General features: G+C 40.3%; 1 protein-coding gene across 1 annotated transcript; it reads left to right on the forward strand.

Annotated features, from left to right (window-relative positions):
- The first annotated feature begins 5,169 nt into the window (after positions 1-5,169).
- edaradd (EDAR-associated death domain) lies at positions 5,170-22,575 on the forward strand. Its single transcript, XM_085799049.1, has 6 exons — positions 5,170-5,412; positions 14,652-14,710; positions 15,084-15,126; positions 15,520-15,590; positions 20,074-20,119; positions 21,107-22,575. Exons 1-6 carry the CDS (start codon positions 5,367-5,369, stop codon positions 21,493-21,495), a joined length of 654 nt encoding a protein of 217 aa, XP_085655175.1. The 5' UTR covers positions 5,170-5,366; the 3' UTR covers positions 21,496-22,575.
- Positions 22,576-23,107: the final 532 nt, after the last annotated feature.

A 23,107-nucleotide genomic window follows, 5' to 3' on the forward strand; every position in this document is an offset into this window, starting at 1 on the left:
AGTAAAACAAGTTATTCTATCTTATAACAACTCAAACATCCAGAGGTGGACATTGTAGTTTGTAGTCAAGACCACTGAACCCAAGACCGAGTCAAGACCAAGATCCGAGCAGACCAATGCAAGACCATTTTCAAGACCATTACTGTATTTATACGAGTACTGATAATAATCATGTGGCTTGATATTTACATTATTCCTCAGCTAAAAAGAATGGATAATTTTATATAAAATCTAAACCATATTTGGATTAAACAGAAGAACACAGCACAGAACCTCCAGACGTCTCCTCCCGCAGTTGACACGGTGCAACCAAGTTTTTCAGATGGTTACACAAGCGTATACTTTTGTAGAACAATTTTAATTATCTTAAAGTTTTTGAATTACATTACATAAACTAAAGTAAATGACTGACAGAGAGACATTTGCAGTTAAAAAAAAAGAAGTCCCTGCAGCTGTGGTCTTGACTGGTCTTGAGAAAAAAATTCTGTCCGAGACAAGACCAAGACCTTGAAAATGTGGTCTCAAGACGAGTAGCTACTACAACACTAGGACGTAGTCCACAGCTTCCTTACTTCAGTCACATATTCAGTAAACAGCATGACTGAGTGAGTCCAGTACAAATGGTTGTTTACACGTTGTGTTGTTCCACAGTGTAAAGAACTCCATGACTCTGAAACAACAACATACTGACTGTGATGAAACTGTAGAATAAGAAAAACATGTAGCATGAGTTACACAGTCTATAGAAAAACACAATTGAATCAACAATGGGATTGAATACACTGCTTCTTCCTACTTACTTACTAACTGCTTTGATTTGTTTTTGCCTTTTTATTGTATTATATGTATTGTATTGTTTAACATGTTCAAAATAAAGTCTTCATTCTTTCAATCAAATTGGCATTTTCATATTTCTTTTTTTGACAAAGTTTGGTCACGTCAGCACAGTAAGCATTTAAAACAAATGTTTCAACCCCTGACTTAAGGACATGTGACTCTGGGTGAAGAATCAACTTCCTCATCTCTAATAAAGTATAGCCATCATTGGGACTCTGCAGGTTCAAACATGACTGAAAGGGAGAAGTTGGTCATAACTGTTTTTTTCTCCATGTAAATCAGCATATATTTTATCACATTTTGAAAATAGAAGAGAACAAATTGTTGACTGAAAGCTCCCCTCTACTGTGTCTCTTTTTATATTCTATTTATTATATACATATATATATATATATATATATATATACATGCACAATACAATACAGTAACAAGAAAAAGTCAAAGATAAAATTCAGTCAAGAACAAACACAACCTGCTTTTACTAATAACAAACAAATAATAGTGGTGTTCTTGTTCAAACGTTGACAGTGGAGCTAATTCAGAGTCTCGGCACAAAGACGATGGGGTCACAGCTGAAGATTTCAGGTCTTGATCTTCACTGGTCCATTCCAGAAACTGAATTCACTTTGATGTTTAGGGTCATTGTCCTGCTGCGTCAGAACCTGCTTTGCTCCAGCAGGTGTGCAGACACTGTGACATCACTCTGATCCACATGATGTGGAGCTGCTCAGGTCCAGAGGCAGGAGAGACCCAGATCCTGAACGGCTCACAGCCAGCATTAGAGCTAGGGTGTTAATAAAGAAATGATGTTGTTGTTTTATAGGGCATCGGTTGAAGCACTTATCAGATACGGATTACAACTTGGTTTGGTAACCTTCCTGTAAAACTAAAAGCACAAATACAGAATCTGATTGGCCGAGCGGGAAAAATAATTGGTATGCCACCCCCATCCTCTCTCCAGGAGATTTTTGAGGAGACGGTGTGAAGGCAAGGCCGCAAAATCGCTGGTGATCCAAATCATGTTCTTCACAGCGAATATGAGCTGTTGACTTCAGGAAAAAGGTACGAGGTTCCAAACTGTTAAATAGATGTCCTTCATATCTACCTCCATTCAAGTATTAAATAGATAGCGTGTGTGTGTGTGTGTGTGTGTGTGTGTGTGTGTGTGTGAGAGAGAGAGAGAGTGAGAGATTTATAAAGGGATTGTGTAATATAAACCAATAATGGTACAGGGAAGTGCAATAGAAAAATAGGAGTGCAATAAAATAATCAGTGCAATAGAATGAATGAGATGCCATATATGAGCAATAGGAAGAGCGTGTGTAATAGTGAAAATAAAGAGAGAGAATGTGTGTGTGTGTTGGTGCAGACAGATGTGTTTTATTAGATGTTTATGTGCTGATATGAATCTTTGCTATACGTAAACAGACTTTTTTTTCCTTCTCTCCTTTGAGCGGTTTGTAATGTGAATATGTGATATTCTCTTCTGTCCAAAACAAATTTCTCCTAAGGGAGACAATTAGAAAAAAGCAACCAACTAAAATGAACTGAAAAGCTGGATTATTATCAAACAAAAATGATTTCATTACTTTTTTTTATCAGCCTTAAAAGACTTTGGCTGTGGAACCCTGAACCACACACATCACAACATCTCAACATTAATGCTCTCTTATCTTATCTTTCTGAGTTTATTGCTTTGGCTTTTCTACATTGTTATCATCAAACAGCGATATGAGCACTTAAAGCCAGATTCATTCATTCATTTAGCTGACATAATAGAATAAATAGAACTGTATTTATCCAGAAGGGCAATTCAGTTTTGCAGCCACCAAATATTCATTCGTTCCACACATTCATTAATTAGTTAAAAGTTAAAAATCAAGCCCAGAACATAAACAGCATACATGATCATATTATACTAAAAATGAATAAATAGTTGAATAAGTAAGTAGTTCATTCAAGGGAGCAATCATCAAAAAAACACAATATCATAGATTTAAAAAAAAAACTCATTGAGAAAGGTAATTAAAATAAAGTTATTTATTCTGTATACATAACAGTGTCTCTGTCATAACAGGGTCAAAATACAGTATTAACCATTAGTGAGACGTTTTGCAGTACGATGAGGTGTGGGAGTGAGCATCATCAGTCCGAGATGCACTTCACTAACGTAATAATCAATAATCAAATAATCAGTACAAAACGTAATTTGTTAAATAGCTTTACAAATGACTGAACATTTGCGATAAACTGCATTACCAACAGTTTAGACATAATAGAACATATTGAGGTTGACTGACTCAGTATTTACACAGAACTTGTGCAGTGTTTGTCCTCAGTCAGATTGGATCAGCTTGTTTAGGTGTTTGCTGATAAAAGTAGTTCCACGGAATTATGACTACTATACAGACTTACTGACTACTGTATACTTTGGTGTGGAGGCAGTCTGCAACTGTCACTTCCTCTCATTCCCCACTCATTTCAGCTTGTCCTATCAGAACAGAACAGGACAAACTGTCACTTTAGCGACGGGACTGTTTTTATGTGCAGTTACTGGGAATAAAAACACGTTGGAGCTGCAAACATTGCATGCGATCTCAAAGAACATAACGTCAGTGTCATCTCTATTTCCGTATCTGTGACATAAATCTTTTCACAATGAGAAGCTGTCGTGACATGAAGTGGACAGAAGGTGGCGCCAGATTAAAGTCAAGGAATGACTAAAGTTAAGATGAGGGCCATGACCTCCCAAGGTTCAAGGTAGTCCAGCAAGTGTTGTTGAGACCCAACATGTGAACCCATGAGACATGAATACTTATACAGTATACTCCCTTTTATAAGTCATGTACATTTACTACATCATAACAGTGTCTATGTGTAGGTAAATAATGGTTTAAACTTGCAGTGATATTTTTACATTAACTATGGAATATGATGTACTGTATGTGTATGTGATAATAGGAATGTCATGAAGTTATCTGCTGCACTATCTGGAGGTGCCCACTGTTAACCTTTTAGCACATTGTATTTGATTTACTAAATATTACATTTTAAGTTCTTCAGTCTCATCTTGTCAGCAACAGATTTTGCTGAACCTGTGTGTAGCAGCCTACTCATCTGTCACAGCTGGGCAGAGTCTGGTCTGACAGCTAAAGGATGTGTGTATGTGCCAGAAGTGGCCCAGATGTGGAAGCAGCATCATATGGATTATATATGATGATGACACTCAAAAAGCACATGCTCAAAACTTAACACATTCCGGCATGATTTTTCTGACATCATGACAAAACTTCTAGGAGTGCATCTTCCATTAGATCCTCAAACCTGTTTATTAGGAGATTAGGAACAACCTTTTTTGGCATATATGGACATATTGTCAGCCTCTATGATGGATGGGTTGTAGATTTACAAGCTTTTTGCTGTCAGTGCTTACTGTTCTCAACCGTTTTTGTTTGTTTGTTTTTATTATTATTTGTTATAATTTATGTTTTTTCTTATTTATTTATTTTTCTCTCTCTCTTTCTCTCAATTTGTTGGGGAGGGGTTTGGAGTTCTGTGTTTCATGTATATCTTGAAAAATGCTGAAAATAAAATAGCCTACTCTAAAAAACAAAAAAGAAAAAAAGCACATGTAGCTCAGTTAGACCCTCTCCTAACAGGAGGAAGGAGGACACCTTTAACATCTGCTGCTGCATTCACTAAAGAATGTTTTTTTCTTTGTAGTTGTATTTTTGTCAAACTGTCCTGAACTTACTTAGGTTGACACATGGTGTCCCGTCATTGATGACAGGGTGGAGAACAAGTTAATGCAACAAGCTCATGTTACTGTAGGCCTACTGAGCAGCCAAATCCCAACAGACCTCAAAACTGTGTTTCAATGGTTTGGTCAACTATATGCAGCCGATTTTGCCCAGTAGCAATAATTAGTATTCATTTTAACACAGCAATACAAGTTTTTTTTGTTTGTTTGTTTGTTTTTTATGTTGAATTTTTTTTAAAAAAAAGAAGAAACTGTTCCTTGATAAATAAGTGTATAGGCCTAGATAAGATAAGAACAATAGGTTAATGACGACATATGATTCTTGAGATAATGATCAAAAAGTTGGTTAGTGACGTTAATTTCTTTCTTTCTTTCTTTTTAAGGCAATAGGTTGCATCAGCTACAACGTATAGAATAAAGTGATCATCAATCATGAGCTGCTCATATAAGAAAACAGCGTAGGCTACTACTGCGGGTGAATCATTTCCTGATGCTGTGCAGATACCGCTCCAACACATTCACTTGTTAGAGTTGAGGTGGACGCCTCGGAAAAAACGAGCGCTTGACTTCCAGAGGGTCCGTGAACGCAGCAGCGACCCTGACCCTTTCATTACTGAGGTGCCTGACGCCTCACAGCGGTCGGTGGCTGCCGTCGTCTGTTCTCCGCTCTCACAGACACACACAGACACACACAGCGGCAGCGCGTCCTCTCTCGCTCACTGCTGAGGCTACACACACTCACACACCTGAGCTCGGTCCGGTCCCCTGCATGGCCGACGTCCTGGTGTCCGACATGAGCAGTCTGGAGCAGTTTGGTGAGTAGGCTACGCACGCGCACCTGAGTTTACCGCTCAGTTTGGACGGTCCACTTGTTTTAATGAGCAGCTCTCCTATCATTTGTCCTGTTTTATCATCGTTTCTGTTAGAGAAACAGCCCACACGGTTTAACACCGGTGTTTAAAGCCTAATTAATAGATTGTTTTAATCATGTTAACTCATTTATGTGGTGGGGAGACATTGTTTCTGTAAACCACAATTTAGAAATTCCCTCACTCTCTAGGAAAATCCCTCTGCACTTCAGTGGAAATGAACATGAACATTAACAGAAAACAGCTCAGTAGTGTGTGAGTGGGGGTTCTTTTGTATTCACATGGATGGAGCGTTAGTTAGAGCTGCAGCAGGTTTACCTTTAAAAATCTCTTTTTACTTACATTGAGTTATAGCTTCAGATAATATGAGCCTTTGTTTGGTTATGGGATGTAAGTGGTGGCTTTGTGAAGTGTTAATGAGTCACTTACTAATCCTTTATGATGAGACAATAAGAGTGACATTTGGGTTGCCAGGTTTGGGTGATCTTTCCCTTCTTCCATTGGCATTTGGTGCAGTAAGACCCTCATATTAATAACATACTGAGATCTTGCAGAGGACTAAACAATTCATAAAGGTTGTTTTATTGTTTTCTCCTCAACACTTAGCTTGTCTACATACATATGTTTCATATGAGCATATGTTGGTCTACCACTCTCTGTTTCACTCTCACTTTCAGTGACAGTTGTTAACAAAAGGTTTCTGTCTGTAGTGAAGAGCTTCTCCTCAGGCCTGCATGTGCTACAAAGGCATATGGTAACTTCTGGTTTAACTGTGGGTATAAACGTGTGCTTCAGCTGTTACTGTGGTAAATCACCACAGAGCTGGTGCTGAACTCCTAACCTACAGAGGACGAGATCAAAACCTGCCAACAGTGAAACTGGAAAAACTGAGTCATCATTCTTAGTCTGTTATTAACGATAATGTTCATGATAGTTTGTTCCTCATCAGACAAAAGAGTGAAAGTACTCAGAGAGAAACTTAACGATAATTCGTCCATTCATTCATTTGTTTACAATATCTCCTCAGGCTGAGTTCAAAGCTGAGGTAGAAAATGTGTTTTAGAAACATTTTTTGTTACATTTCTTAAAATTCTCCTGCATGTGCTCTCTCTGCCTCAACATCCCCCTCCAGCCTGAACGAGATATGAAGTGGTCTGAAGTGCAGTCAGAGCCAGAGATAACATGCAACATGCTTTCACTTCAGTGCAGATGGTTTGGTGGAGCAGTTTTGTCACAGACCTTCTGTAAATTAATCATAATAATTCAAGATAAATGTTTGCACTGGTCCATCAGTGTTTTTGGGGGGAGTGGCTTTGGAGGAATACCTGCAGGGAGGGAATGGGAGTTTTCTGTTGGATATTTACAAAATCTAGCTAACTCCAGCTTAAATACTTAAAATCAGAGATTATTTCTTTTTTATTCCAGTCAAATGATCATATTGTTCACTTTTTGCATCATTAAATATCACATGTCACAATTACACAGGTGTTCAGGTTATCCAATACAATCAATGTTAGATTCTTAAACTAGGAAAGGAAAGAGGTGTATGTGAAACTGTGCATGAGTGCATGCGTGTGTTTCTTTTCCTGCCTGTACGGACTAAACCTTTTTGACACATACATGGTGTTTCACAGGATAATGAACATGTGTTCAGTTTCACTGCAGGTTAATGGCTGTTTGCCTGCAATCCTGTATGATCCAACCACACACCATGACTAAACTGTCATTTAGAGCAGGTCTTGAGTAAATATCTCAGATAAGCCAGGAGGTGGAGTTTTACCAGGGTTTAGACTGGTCACTTCCAGATGCTTCAGTTGTCAAAGCATAGAATTTAGTTGCTTTTATTTTCTTTATATGGACTAATGCGTGATTGTTAATGCAACAGCATAAATCTAAATTATTAACCACTTGGATCTGATTATTGATGGTAAATAGTAGATTTTTCACCAGAGGAGAAACATATCTTCTATCTTCTCTTAAATCCTATGCTGTTTCTGATTCCCTTGAAAGTAAGTCATATCTGAGCTGCATAGAACCACAGATCATAGGAGGTTCAGCCAATTAGGTAACCCTTGTTTATTTTGGAACATTTTTGAAGATAAAGCATTAACTGAATAATTACTAGATATAAGAAAGAAAAATAAGAAAAATCATGTTCAAAAACAGATTTTCTCATTGTATTAAAGCAGAAGTAAGCGATCCGGTCGTTTTGGCTAACTTCGTTAGTTAGCAGCCCCCGCCCTCGTCATGGATCTATTGGTCCTCGTCCCTACATCACCACATTTACGCGCATCCCTTGGCTGCACACACAGCCCTTCATGCTGTTCTCTCTCCTCATTGGATAAAGGTTGTAGGATACAAGGAAATATACAAGACGTTTTCTCCTCGGCTTACAGCAGAGCAGAGTGACTGACAGACCCGTGTTTCGGACCAAACACTCTATATAAGTGATTGCCGTCGGAAGATATAACTATTTAAGACTTATATTAACACAAATATTCTGCTTACTTCTGCTTTAAGCTATTATGACTCCATATTTATGACTCCATCCTAATACAATGGACATTCATGGGATTGCATTGGTGACATTAAGATCTGACAAGACTTAAAATCAATTTCAGGGTTTCTGTTTCTGCACAGAGCACACAGCTGACCGCAGGGATTCTCTCACCCTGTTTACACCTGGCATTAATACACGTTTTGTATCCAGATTGTATCTAGATACAATAGCATTTACACCTGGTATTATTATGCGTCTCCAGTGTCCACATTGAGATCACATATTTGCATGGGTAATTTAAAAAAGAAAAAAGAAAATAAATAGTAGAAGTAGTTACTGTTTACACTTGTGTTCAATGTGTTCACAATGCGTCCCTGACCACTGATTGGATCGCAATCTGTCTTGCGAATGTTTACACCTGTACCTTCATGTCAAGGTCATGGTCAAGCTCTATCCGACTGCAATCCCATCACTTAAAACGCATGATGTAAAAATGTCTCAGTGTTTCTGTAGCAGGAGTTGCCCGACACAAGTCAGAGAGCAAAGGTTTGGGTTTTGGTCTCTGCACAGGCACAAGAACACCACAAAAACTAGAACAAACCGTGGTTTGTCCATTAGTGAACTCTAGAGGTGTTTTCCCTGTTTCCAGTCTTGATGGTTAGCTCGACCACATCGTGATTTTTGTTCCCAAATGTAGATAAAAAAAGATTGTAATCAAACTTCTTATCAAAGTCTAAGTGAGAAATCTGATAATACCTTTAAGGTGGAGTTCTCCACTGGCTGAGGTGTGAAAACATTTGCAGATACTGCAGAACCTACAGAGTTTATGTAAATGATCTACAGTACTGTAATGATTCCACCTTCTATCAGATGTCACATGAGGAGGATACGCTGTAGCCGCTCTCTGCCACGACTCTGCCGCGGCCTGTGTGGAGTATTAGCGTCGTCATTCAGCTCCATTCATGTGTAGAAACAAACCCATGACAAAACAAACAGGCCTCTAAACAGGCTGCTCGCAGACTGTAAGACTGGGTGGTCAAAACGCAGAGGAGCTGGGTTCACCTGCATGGAATTATGGCCCTGAGCAACGTATTATGATGTGGTTTATATTTCATCTTTTGAACTTTATCCAGAGCGTGCAGTCACATGCCCCTGCATTCCCAGGGAGGGAGAAACAATGCTCAACTGATCTGGGGTTTGACTTACACTTGGTAATTGGGTAAATGGCTCTAAGTCCTGATACTTAATTCACTATATTTAAAGGGGAATACCACCCAGGGGTGTAGTGTTCAGTTCAGATGTCCTGGGAGCAAATGAACTTAAAATAACATATGCAATTTACATCACTGCAGATTTTTGTAAAAAAAAATTACAATAATGTTTAGACAGTGTAGCTCTTTGGTGCTTTCAGTGTCTGCTGCTGAGATACACTGACGTATGGGCTTGTAGGAAAATGTATTGACTTGTCTATTCAATAAACCAAATATGACTTTGCGTCAATGCACTGCAAACTGCAAAATGCAAACTCCAAAAAAAAAAGGGGGAGTAAAGATGAAGCCACACCGGTGTCTCTAGGAATCATATTCCATTAGACAAAGTGTGAAAACGTCAGAGGTGGTGTGGCATTTATATGGTGAGGTAGATGGAAAGCAAAGGAGTGGTGGTTTGAGTGGTGGACGTGTGTATGTGTGTGCATGTGTGGGTTTGTGTGTGAGTCTGCATGAGGACTGCAGGTGCCATGTGAACAAGTGAGATTATTGATTCCATGCACAAATACTCAATAATGAGTTGCTTTCTAAAAATACACACACAGCGCAACATGTCAACATTTCCTTATACTCTTGTGTGGGCCGGGGTACAGAAGCTGTGATGACGGGGATTTACCATTCACTTCCCCTCCGATGGATCACACAGGCTGTCAGCCAGCCGCCTGTGGTCGCTGGAACGTGAAAACGTTTAACCCCATAGTGAGAAATGCATCAGCAGTGCCAGACAGGACAGTTGAAATAGCAGGAGAAAAGAAGAATAAAAAAGTAAAAGAAAAGAACATAGATAAAGTTCTTAAAAAGAGCTCAGATATAAGCACATGAAAAGAGAAATGTTTTTAACCTGGATTTAAAAGTGCTCACAGTTGGGGCTGATCTCAGTTCTGCTGGTAGTTTGTTCCAGTTGTGTGCAGCATAACAGCTAAATGCTGCTTCACCATGTCTGGTTTGAACTCTGCTCCACTATCTGACCTGAGTCAGTACATCTCAGAGATTTTAAAAGCCAGACTGGATATGTGTTGCAGATATCTGTAATTCAGTTTTGCCTAGTCAAAAATAATATTTCGGATATCCGCAACTACATTCTTCCTATCTGTTGTGGCTGTCTTTCAATAAACTTCAGCCGCTGAGGAACTTAAAGCTCTTTTGTGACGCGTCCAAAAACTCCATGGGTCCACGATCAGTTTAAAGTGTTTATTGTGACAAAAATCAAAAAGAGCCAACAAGCAGTTATATCAAAAAGGGAAATTAATACGTGCCCTTTCAATAAATAATAATAATGATACTGGTGAGATGATAAGGTGAAAATGATGGTAAATTGACGGTCAACAAAAAATATATGAGCTTAGTTCTCTCTCTCTCTTTGTGTTCAAAACTCCCGCCACCACACACACACACACACACTAAGTAAAGAAAATAACCACACCCCCTCAATGTGTGAATGCAAATGACATCATCAACGCAATGACGTCAAACCTATAGCAAAATGGCAGGCAAAAATATATTTTAGCTTCTACACTATCCATAATTGTCGTTTCAGATATCCACAACTACGTTCTTCCTAGGACAAATTACGTCACTTTTGCCATTCATGTGTATGGGGTTTGTCATGACAGATATCTACAATTAAGTTGCAAACATCCTCTATGTGAATTATGGATATCTGTAACTGAATTACGACTAGTACTAAAACCAGGTTGAGATATCTACAATTTGATTCTGACTAGTCATAATTCCAGTTCAAGATATCTTTAATTCACCTCAATTAAAGGGATAGTTCACCCAAAATTGAAATTTCACTCATTATCCACTCACCCTCATGTGGACTAAGGGCTGGGAGAAGTTTCAGAGTCCTCCGTGGCTTCTCTGAGTTACAGGGGGTCTCGGCGTAGCAGTGCATGTCCATATAACGGTTGCAAATGGATACCAACTGTCTTCGTAACAAAAAGACACACCAAAAAACATCCAAATACCTCCATGCTGCTCGTATGTAATGTCCGTCTTGTATTGAAGGCCCGAAATGCGAAATTGTCCCGAAAAAAATTAAATAAGTCTATATTTCAAGCTTGTTTGTAGCGGAAGCTCCTCTTCCCGGTTCGTTAAATTTGGACGAACCAGGGTCTGTCCTCTTCCCAGTTCGTCCAAATATGACGAACCGGGAAGAGGAGCTTCGAGAAGCTTCCGCTACAAAACAAGCTTGAAATATAGACTTATTTAATTCTTTTTTGGGACAATTTCACATTTCGGGGCTTCAATACAAGACGGACATTACATACGAGCAGCATGGAGGTATTTGGATGTTTTTTGGTGTGTCTTTTTGTTACGAAGAAAAGTGGTATCCATTTGCAACCGTTATATGGACATGCACTGCTACGCCGAGACCCCCTGTAACTCAGAGAAGCCACGGATAACTCTGAAACTTCTCCCAGCCCTTAGCCCTTAGTGAGGGTGAGTAGATAATGAGTGAAATTTCAATTTTGGGTGAGCTATCCCTTTAAAGATATCTACATGTCCCTTTTCAGATATCTTAAATAAAGTTTTGACTAGGCGAAATGACGTTGTAGATATCCGTAACTGGAACTATGACTAGTCAAAATGACGTTGTAGATATCTCAAACTGGAATTCGTAATAGTCATAATTCAGATATCCATAATTCACATAGCAGATATCTGCAACTGAATTGTAGATATCTGTAATGACAAACCCCATACACATGAACGACAAAAGTGACGTCATTTGTCCCAGGAAGAACGTAGTTGTAGTTGCGGATATCTGAAATGTTCTTTTTGACAAGGCAAAACTGAATTACAGTTGTTGTTGACATCTACAATGTTAATTCCAGATAGTCAAACTTAGCTTTTAAATGTTAAATCCGCTTGCCATACTATACTACTGGGTTTATACTCTACTAACATGTCATTCATGTATTCTGGACCTAAACCATTCCGTGATTTGTAAACCAGTAGCAGAACTTTAAATCTATTCTGTAGCTGACTGGGAGCCAGTGTAAGGTCTTAAGAACTGGGGTGATGTGATCTGATCTCTCTGTTCTGGTTAAAACTCGAGCTGCAGCGTTCTGAATGAGCTGCAGCGTTTTGATCAATCAGTCAGAAGATCGTTACAGTGGTCAAGTCTACTGGAGATAAAAGCATGAATCAGCTTCTCCTGATCAGTTTGGGTCATGAAACCCTTAATTTCTGGATGTTCTTAAATTGATAAAAGGCTGATTTGATGACTGATTTGATATGACTGTTGAAGGTCAGATCTGAGATCAGTACACCGAGGTTTCGGACTTGGTCTCTTTCAGGGGAAATGACCATGTTTGATGAGGTGTGTTGTCATGATGCCCATGTGCCCACAGTTGTTTATCTGTCACCAGTGCTTGTATGTGTGGGGGGCTTGAGTCTGATAAGTGAAGGATATTGTTCATCCTCACCCCCCTCGTTTTCATATTGAGTGGCAGTGTTTTGGATGAGGATGTGGCTGAACTGCAGAAGACACAAGCAGTGATGGGATTAACAGTGTTATAAAATACCAGCATTACTTTTTCCGGTAATGAGTAATCAAAAAAGTTACTGTTTCCCCAGTTATAGCGTCCTTACTTAACTTGACTCAAGAAGTCCCATCACAAAATAATAAGTGTATGTACACGTTAGAATATAATGGTGTTACTAACAGCGCTACATTTTTCAGTAAGGAGTAATCAAAAAAGTTACTGTGGCGCCAGTTGTGGAACCTGCCTGTGCAGAGGAATACTGAGTGAGTTGGTTAGTTCCAGATAAACAGGAGTTAGGGTTATTGTTGGGGGTTAGGAGGGCGAGTCCAAATAATTTGACATATTTGAGATTTTTTTTTTTTTTTAAGTAACACAATAGTTACTTTTCCTGGTAATTAGTTACTTTTATAATGTAGTAATTCAGTTACTAACTCAGTTACTTTTTGGGGAAAGTATTATTAAAAGTAACCTGCCCAACACTGGACACGAGTGATCACTAATTTGGAAAATACTGCACCTTGTCGAACAGGAATAAGATAATAGTTACCTTTCTTAAATATCAGCATATACAAGTATTAAGAATGTTTTGTGTTAATCTTTAAAAGTATACTTTTAAAAGGATACTATGAAATAATCTTAGTATCATGGTGCAAATACTCGGAACTGCTTGCGCTTTTGAGCCCACTCCGCCCAGCAGCCGTGTCTGGAATGTAGTTCCGGCTGTGCATTTGACTCGAAAACAACTCTGTCTTGTTATTATGTTACATTATTATTTAATAGCGTAGTGAATGTGCAGGTCACAACTTGTCCACCAGAGCACTGTGGAGTTGTTGGATTGTGTATTTGATGAGTTTGATGAGGGACAGGGGACCTGTACCATTCACCTCCATTGTGTTCACTGAGCAGCTCACGTCTCTGCCCCGCTGATCTCAAAACAACATGCACCGATAATTAAAGGTAATGAATTTACTGCTATGACTATAGGGATTATGGTGATAGGAGAATTTGCCAAAATGTTGACCTATCCCTTTAAAAACTCAGTCATTTCCTCAAACAGCTGAGCAGAATGAGCTCTGCAGAGTCTTTGTTTCCTTGTGTTTCTGACTGCAGGACGATCTGTGTGGGAGTGAGAGACAGTAACTGACAGCATGTCAACCAGTGCTACAGTCACTAGTTTACAGCAATCACAGTGCATCAGACAATACTTGTAGGACCAACTGAAAAATGAATAACTAAGAGAAATGTGAAGAAGGGGAGACTGTGTTATTGTTGTGTTTCCTGTGACGTGCAGGCCGGTTCTACTCTGTGTGACCTAAACACATGACTGCTCTCTCTCAGGTGAGCAACACAACCTTAACACTTAATACTAATTCTAGTTTCCAGTGCAAGCGAAAGTTTCAGTGTAACCCAAGAAAGGCCCTTTGGATACGGTGGCCTTGGCGTGACGTAGATTGATGAAGGCCCTCATAGTCCCGTTCAGGTATTTAGCCGAGTCAAAAGCTGCCTTTGTGCTGCTCTGTCAGCTCATCTGTGAGTGAGTCCAGAATATTCCCTCTCACTGCCGAGGGAATTTGATTTGAAGACTTGTCCGTGTTGTTTGCCGAACAGCGTTTCCATTGTCTCCGGGAGGCTTTCACGCACTGTCGCAAGCCCGTCCTCGCACCTCCACGTTTCATTTGGCAGGACCGATGTAGCTTGAATAGCAACGGCAATATCATGCAAATGTCCTCTTCCTCCTCTAATGAACGTCTCTCAACTACGTCAATATCACACCATCACCAGTAAGCGAGGGCTGGCTGATGGAGGATGTGGCTTTTCTCTGCAGGTCTAGGGGTTGTGTGATTCGTAGGAAGTGGGTGAGATGAGTGGAGATGATGATGACATCTGTTCATAATCCTGAAGCCTTTTCCTTTTCTGCAACAGATGTGATCAGCTCTGGACCAGTGGAGGACACAGACACAACCAACTTCGTGGCACAATTAGTGAGTACCTTTTTTCTTTTTCTTTTTTTAAAATCTAATCACGTGTTTGTCTTGACCTGTCTTGTCTCTAGTTTGCTTTGTGTTGATTTCTCATTGTTCCTGCGTACAGAGTCTCGCAGTAATCTGCAAAGAAATGTACCATAACTGAACAGACTGTGCTGTGATTGCTGAAGCCCCTGGGCTTATTGAAGAACAAGTCGTAGCAGGCTGTTCCCTCTCTTGTGCACACAAGATAGTAATTTTCCTCCACAGCTCACAGACTACATGTTGACTGTTGAAGAGACTCACAGTGGAGGAACTATTCTATCTCTTCTTTGCTTCATTCATTTTACTTTCTAATTCCATCATGTCTGCTCTTGTCTCTCTCCCACAGTCTGTGGAGGCCAATTATCCAGTGCAAGTGACAGATCCTCATGGTAAATAAGAGATCAGAACACAATGCTCTTTTTTTTTTTTACAAATCACATATCGGCATAGCATTCACTCATTCTGCGTCTTCTAAGATAAAAAATCTAAGATGACATTTAAATAAAGGCCTGATGAAAGAACTAACCGACAAGATGACTCAAAGCAAAACAAATGGAAACTTAAGAAACCTGCACATTCATTTATCTGATGTCTTCTCACTGTACAGCTATAGCTTCAGTACATCAGGAAACATAGAGTCTGCTGTCTGTTATTTAAGCCCTGGCTCTCTGCTGTTTGTGAAAATCCACACAGATTACACACTTGTTGAACTGTCCTCTGTTACTGTGGTGAATGTGTACCTGCTGTGTTTTTTTTTCTTTAATGGTCTGTGTCTCCGGCAGGTGCTGTTACACTCCACCTGAGCTCCATGCCGTCTAGATACCTGAGTCCCCCCACAGACAGAATAAGACAGGTCAGTAAATCAGACCTCCTTGGTTATCTTTGACAAAATCTCAATCTGCAGGTGTTCTACAGGTCACTGATTTTTTTTATTTTTTTTACACATTTACACGGACTGATGTTGTTGAAATTTTGCCACCTGTGTTGAACTTTCACACACAGCCACAGGGCTGTAAACATGTTGTGTATTTATCAGTGGAACTGGAGATTCATATTGTAGTGCTTTTAAAAGAATGTCTAATTATATTATATTATTGTAAAGAAAAAAAAAGGCAACATTTGGTAACAGTGGGATTGATGTAAAATGTAGTAGCAGACTCAGACGTGATACTACAGCTCTGTCTAGGGTACATTAACATTAGTTTATACTGTGGTTAATCAAGTCAGTTTCAGCAGTGTTAGCTGGTATCAGCTGGTTTCAGGCCAGTATCAGCTGGTTTCACTTCAGTGTCAGGCTTGCATTAGCACGTTCGTCAGAGATGTCACTGTCATAGAGACCAAAATGATTAGAGTTAACAGATTTTGCAGATAGGGTAACCGTCATCAGTTAGTTTTCTAGCGCACTCTTACAAAAAACAAAATTTGACCACAGTGTATACAAAGTTCTCTTAGACTTGGAAAACATCTCTTAAGTGCTGCTTGTGGTTTCTGCCTTACACAAACAGATGCTGCATATAACACGTACAGCACGCACCTGCCGACTGCTCTTGCACACTGTTGTTGGAGCCTGTTTACACAGAGTTTTTCATAGCAAGGTAATCAAACATGGTTTTTATGACAGGGAATTTTTTATCATTGCTTATCATTAAACCAGCAACAGTTTCATCGTTAGTTTACATAAATGCCAATCAAAGCCGATAAATACCTGAGTCAGCTACAGCTCCATTTTCAATCCAGGAGTGAATAAGGATTGAATTCTTTTCGATTAGTGGCAACAGGCCGATGTTAGTGGTTACCAGTGGGTTTTATGACCAGTGAAAAAGGGCTTTTGACGGCCGCAGGTGTTGTGGAAATTATTTTGTGGTTTGTTGTTGGTGAATAATGAAATAGAGACTTCTGCCAGCCAACAAGTTTTTATTTCCTTGCAAGGAAAGGTCAGTCCTCTCCCAAGCGGTGATGGTGGGTTCCCATGGGACAACAACAGTGGGGATATTGCATGTAATATATTACAACTCACAAATGGTTAATACTCAAGAAGGCCTGATATCTTGGTGGAAAAGGCAGGGTGTGTGTGACATCTCAAGTGGTTGAAACACAACAGGATTGAAATGGCTAGCCGGTACAAATACAGTCATTAGCAGCGTGGATAGATTAGGAGAAAACCTGGGGACAGACAGGTAAAATGCCCCAGAGCCATGATACAACAAGCTTTGCACACCTGGAGTTGGGTTTGTTTGTTTTTTGCCACACTTCTCTGCAGATCTTCTCCAGCTCTGAGAGATTCCATAGAAAGCTCCCTCAACCTTGAGGCATGAGGTGATGATGGTGTAGATTGCTGAATTAGAATCACTTTAACATGGGGCTGTCTGTCCTTTAGTCTGAAGATTTTCTAAAGCTCTGTAAATTAGTGAATTTCAGCAGAGGGTGAAACCGCTGGACATCTGCTTGATTTATAGTTCAGCTTCGTTGCTGCCACGTAACTGAACTGTGAGGCTCAAAACACAACGGGCAGAAACACAAAGGCAGAAAGTAAAAACAACAGCTGACACCTAAGGTGAGAGATTTCAAAATGAAGCAGTTTTACTAGAGTTGAGGTGGGAGTAACAGTGAGCACAGAGGAAGGAAGGAAGGAAGGAAGGGCTTGGCGCAAAACATTTCTATATTAAATATTAAATTGTATGCACCTTAATAGCTCTCCTATAATTAATTATTAATGTGTGAATACTTGTGCCTCTCTAGCTAAAGGGATGCTGTTTTTGCCATCAATAAAACCGCAGCATCATCACTGAGTTTAAAGGCCACAATATTATCATGTGATAATATGATTCAGTGAGTGTTGTGCACCAAACTACCAGACTTACACCGGGCCCTGGCTGAGGTGCATGCTCTGAGTGCTTTCTAATTGTAGCTGTGAGCATTCAGGATGTGGCTGAGTGCGAGGTGCGGCTGTGAACTAATAACAGAGCAGGAACACAGAGGTGTGGGAGAAGGCTCACCATATCACTGTCACACTGCTTTCTGATAAGACAATGGCATCGAACATAAACATATATACAGAGCAGACATCATGCATAGCTGGCGAAGAGAAGCCTCCATCCAGTCGTCACTAGTCAGATGTATCATCCCTCCAGGGCCAGTTCCTCCACTCTCTGTCTGCCCTTGATGTCACGTAGCATTCAGCAGAGTTTCTGTCGAGACATGTCCAAGCTGCAGAATCCAGTAAAAAGCAGTCTGAGGAGAGGGCACCTGCCGTAACCAAGCTGCTGAGAAACACAGTGGGGAGGGGAGGGGCACAGCTGTGGTTCAAGACTTAGGCCCTAAGTCCTGTTCAGAGCTGCATTAACACTCTGTCTTCAGTGATCCACTCAAGAACAGCAACACACTGGGGGCCGGATTTACTAAGATCCCAGATAGCGGGCGCTATATTGTTTGCGCACGCTATAATATTGAGAGTTTGGTTAGTGCACGCAAAACAGGTGATCTACTAAGAGTAACCCGCTAAATGAAAACACGTGCAAACCGCAATATGTAAATGAGGGTTTTGCGCGTGGTAATCGTTTCCGCCATGGAGAGAGTGGACAGAGAGCTGGACGGACGAAGGGACAGAATGACATTTGATCCGATGCATACAATGACAGCATGTGTGTTCATCTCTCTCGCGCTCTGTTTAGATAAATAAACACAAATCGCTACAGGGCCCAACTCGTCATATAGTGACGAACAGGCAGCAGCTGCAGCGACAATCACGCACCTATAATGTGTGTGTGTGCCGCCCATGATCGAGTGGATTAATTAATAGAGAGCTCAGGTGGGACACACGGATCTAAACGCTCTGACCACTGACCAGAGGGATCAAACACGGGTGAAGGCAGCGGTGACGTGTCTCAGTCCGGGACCGGACAGGTGTCACTGAGAGTCGGAGCTGAGCAGTCAGGTACTGGAGAGGAGAGGAGCGCACTGCAGGACAGACGTGCCCCGTGCGTAATGGCGCGTAAATGACTTTTAACACGGCTGAAAAACTGTTACAGAATTACCCAGACGTGAGGAAATGCAGAGATGTAAGATCACGGGGCTCTGACAGGTATCAAATCAATAAACGCATACGTTTTCACAAAGTTGTATCAGTTAGTACATGGTTTTCAGACGTGGTGAATAAAGACGCAAAAACAGCCACCGCAATCTCTTCCTGGTTTGGTAAATCACATTGCACACGCTAAATAAATCTATTTGCATCTACTCCTCCCAGTATTTTGCGCGTTCTGGTTGAAACGCCCATATTTACATATTCATCAAGGCAAACACGCTAAATGGATCGCACGTGCTATTCTGCCCGTGTGAGGGACGCAATCCTCGGTGCGTCCGGTTAGTAGATCAGGTTCCACATGTGTTTGCGCGTGCAATCACGTTTGCACACGTTTTAATACACGCAAACCTTTAGTAAATCCGGCCCTGGGTGTGGAGCCGAAAACAAGGGAAAAGAACCAGCAATATTACATAAAACACACCATATACGTATATTGTGTCTTATATAAATATAACTATCATTAACTACTGCAGCAGCTGCAAGTGAAGAAAGTGACAAAAATGAAAAGAAATCCCACATATCAAAGAACAAAGAACTGGCTGAAAAGCAGTCAAAATTGCACTCACTTTTAACTGATTTACTGCACTTAACATACTTTACAGTGTAAAGCATTGCCACTGTAACACTTTATTCTTCCTCTTTGTCTTTGTGTTTTGTTTAGTATGTCAGGTTTTTGTTTTGTTGCCTGTTTTGAATGTTTGTTAGAACCCTTCTTTGTACCTCTGATCCCTGTGCTTTGCTCTGTCGAGTTCTTATTGTACTGTTTGTTTTACTTCATCTGTCAATATTGTGTCTGATTCTATGTCTGTCTTGTTTACCTGTGTCTTGTCTCATTGTAATGAAATCTTTTATGTAAACTGCCAGAGGACAGCGGGTGAAAATTAGCTATTTGCTAACTCCGGTACATTTACGTTGGGCTTTTTCCTTTCTCTTTTCCTTAAAAAGAGAAAAGAGCTGATGTTATCAATGTACATTGTCCTTTTTAAATAAATACATTAAATATCAGTAATCCACAGACTCTTCACAGAGACTGGGCTGCAGCTGCAGCAGACACACACACTTCACCTCTCACCATACTTTACACCTCCCATCCAGTGTGTTTCCTGCCTCATCAGTTCACAGCAACATGCCAGCACTTAAGATCAGATAAGCAAATAAACTGGTATTGTTTTTGCCAGCCTGTGTGTGTGCAGTGTCATCAGTTATTCATGATAATTGTCCTGTGAGTAACTGTTGTCTTTCTGTGTTACAGCCAGTTGAAGATGAAATGTGCACCTGCCCAACATCTACTTCACCAGGTGAACTGATTTTGATAACAAGAATTATTCCTAATCAGAACTGGATATTTCAGATAAATATGTATAACATGAACATTTACAGCCTTGTTGAAGATAAAGAGAGATTTTATTTTGAAAATTCAGTGTGGGATCACTGGAACATAATGCTAAGGATGTGACAGTGACCTCCAATAGAAGCTAGGAGACATGGGGAGATGTGTAGTAGATGACCAAAAGATAACAGATAGTTTCAGGGGAGCTGTTTCCATTCCTCCTTGAGTATTACTCTTTTGATAAAACACATCAGCCACTTGCAAATTCAAGATGGCCACCATTCCCAAGATGGATGAAATCGCATTGTCTGCTATAATTTCAACCACAATGGGCTTTATGCACAGCTCCACTACTTCCTGAAATAAGACAGCTCCTTTATTTCCTGTCTTACATTATTGGACCAACTGATTAATCCAGGTGTGTCTGACCTCACAACAATGGTCAGGCACACCTGGATTAATCAATTGGTCCAATAATGTAAGACAGGAAATAAAGGAGCTGTCTTATTTCAGGAAGTAGTGGAGCTGTGCATAAAGCCTATTGTGTAAAATCATATATTTTAACCATAGACAATGAAATTTAGTGCACTGTAAAAAAAAATTTTAAAAATAAATTAAACCTTTATAAAACAATTACGACGTATACATTTTACAGATGAAAAGAACAATCATAGTAAGGGACAGGCAAGAAACCTTGTCACCAAAAAAATTGGATGGATGGATGGATGGATGGATGGATGGATGGATGGATGGATGGATGGATGGATGGATGGATGGATGGTCAGTCCTGCAGTAAAATGTTGATGATTCCTGTGCTGAAATGGGCACTACCACTATGGGAAATTAGGCTAAGTTACAAAAAAAAGAAAAGAAAATATATTCACCCCATTTTTGAGTTGATGTTGATACTATAATTTGTGATGCTAACATCATCTCCCAACCTCTGCAACTTCAGACTACCCCAAAGAACTGCAGCTACTGAACAGCCCCTGTGAGAAGTGCTGCTGCCCAGCTCCCCCTCCCAAGATCAGCGACCTCATGAATGACAAAGATCTCCTGGACTTACTGCGGCTCAAGCTGGATCCAAACCACTGCACCATCAAAAACTGGAAGAACTTTGCTAGTCGCTGGGGGATGAGCTATGACGAACTGACCATGCTGGAGCACCGGACCCAGGGCTCATTGTCCCACAGCCCTACCCAGGAGTTCCTGCTGCGCTACAATCAGAAAACGGTCACTGAGCTCACTGAACTTTGCCGCATCTACCAGCGCATCGATGTACTGCGACTGCTGCAGAGCTGGATAGAGAAGGACTGGCCGTCACGGTGGCAACAGGCTCAGTGACTATAGTTTGACTCTCTGTGTATTTATCTGTCTGTCAGGGTCCAACTTGTTAGGATTTTCTTCTTCAAGACAAGCTTGGAAACATGTTACCACAGGTTTTTTTTTAGTAAATTCTAGTGGTAAAGTATTGACCAGTAGCTGTGAACGTCCTATAGAGAATGTCAGCGTCACTGGGTTCAGGTTGCACAGTATCTCACAGACAGCACGTAGGCAGTACTCACATTTTCTACTGGACTGATGCTCAGGTTTAAACTTAACAAGTGGACTGTCATGAACATTTGTACAGATCTCCATGGTAACTGAATTCATCCTCTTCACCAGCAAGTCTGTAGTATCAGTCTCCTAAAGCAACATGTAGGTCACATATTGGTACAGAACATAGAAGAATGACTGAGCTTGCTTTCTACTGTCTTCATGAGGTTTGACCAATCAGATGGTTTCTATGAAATGTGGTTAACATGTCCATGTCCTCCTCTGGATGAGTCTTAATAAATATGGTGATCTACGTTTTCTTAAATCATCAGGTCAAAGTGTTCATTTGTTCTGTACTTTGGTTTACAGCCAATCACCTGAACCATTGACACTCACATCATCATCATCTGTCTCTCTGTGAATAGAGCTAATTTGCAAATGTGAGCAATAACAGAATTAGCAAACGATGAACATGATAAGCATTAGACCCGTTAAAAGAATAGTTTGTGTTATTTGATGTGGAGTGCCATGAAGTAGGCTAGTCATTAACAGTCAGTGAGTCACCAGCGGTAGATTCAGATCAGCTCACTGTCTGGGAAGACAAAACGTGATGGAGACACTTTTAAAAGGCGCCTATGGAAATAACTCAGTAGCCTATCCATGAAATGTACATTTCATTTCTGAATCTACTGCAGGTCATTCACACAACCTCACATTAAACAACTACAAAATCATGTTAAACATCACCATGTTAGCAATGTCTTCACATGCATATTAGTATGCTGACCATAGCAGCGTTGTGTTTAAACCATTGGCCACAGATTTGGTCTGAACGTTGGTTTATGGATGATGAATATTTATAACCATTCATCGTACTAAAAGGTTGAGAACAATAAGAAAGTTCCCTTGCCACAGTCAGCGGTGAAATGCTGCGCATGCTGAAAGCTGATTATGTTAGCTAGTTAGCAGGTTTTCATACTTAGTCATTGTGGCTGCTGCCCTGTTAGTTTAATACCTACTGTATCACTGTTACTGGAGGTTCAAAAGTTCAAAAGCTATAGGACCTGAACAATTATATTTTATTATGTTCATAAAAAAAAAGAACAGTCCATAGGCTACTAACTAAAAAAAAAAAAACTCAGTGTCACACAGCTGATGTCACCTTACTACATTTCCACCAGGTCTGGACTTCCACTGATGATGGACACATTGACTATTGGCCATGTCAGCCAGGCCAATGTTAGCCTGCCTTAATAAAACATATTGGAAACATCACCTCTGTTTACGTCCTGATCTTGACGTTGGTCCTGCTTGTCTGTCTGGTGTTTTGGAGACAGCTAAAAACCATATGGTGGAAAGGTGGGAGGTTCATTTAGTTGAACGTAGGTTGTTTGATGTTGACTGGAAAAAGGGTCTTTAA

Source organism: Trachurus japonicus, chromosome 15 (genome assembly GCF_045865225.1).
Source record: "Trachurus japonicus isolate A0001 chromosome 15, Traja_1.0".
In the NCBI taxonomy this organism is placed as follows: domain Eukaryota; kingdom Metazoa; phylum Chordata; class Actinopteri; order Carangiformes; family Carangidae; genus Trachurus; species Trachurus japonicus.

What these genes read in the sequence shown, in the direction of transcription:
- edaradd (XM_085799049.1), top strand. Translation starts at nt 5,367, where the DNA reads ATGGCCGACGTCCTGGTGTCCGACATGAGCAGTCTGGAGCAGTTTG. An exon ending in GCAAGTGACAGATCCTCATG is followed by an intron (nt 15,127 to 15,519) that starts GTAAATAAGAGA and finishes TGTCTCCGGCAG; the next exon opens with GTGCTGTTACACTCCACCTG. An exon ending in CCCAACATCTACTTCACCAG is followed by an intron (nt 20,120 to 21,106) that starts GTGAACTGATTT and finishes CTGCAACTTCAG; the next exon opens with ACTACCCCAAAGAACTGCAG.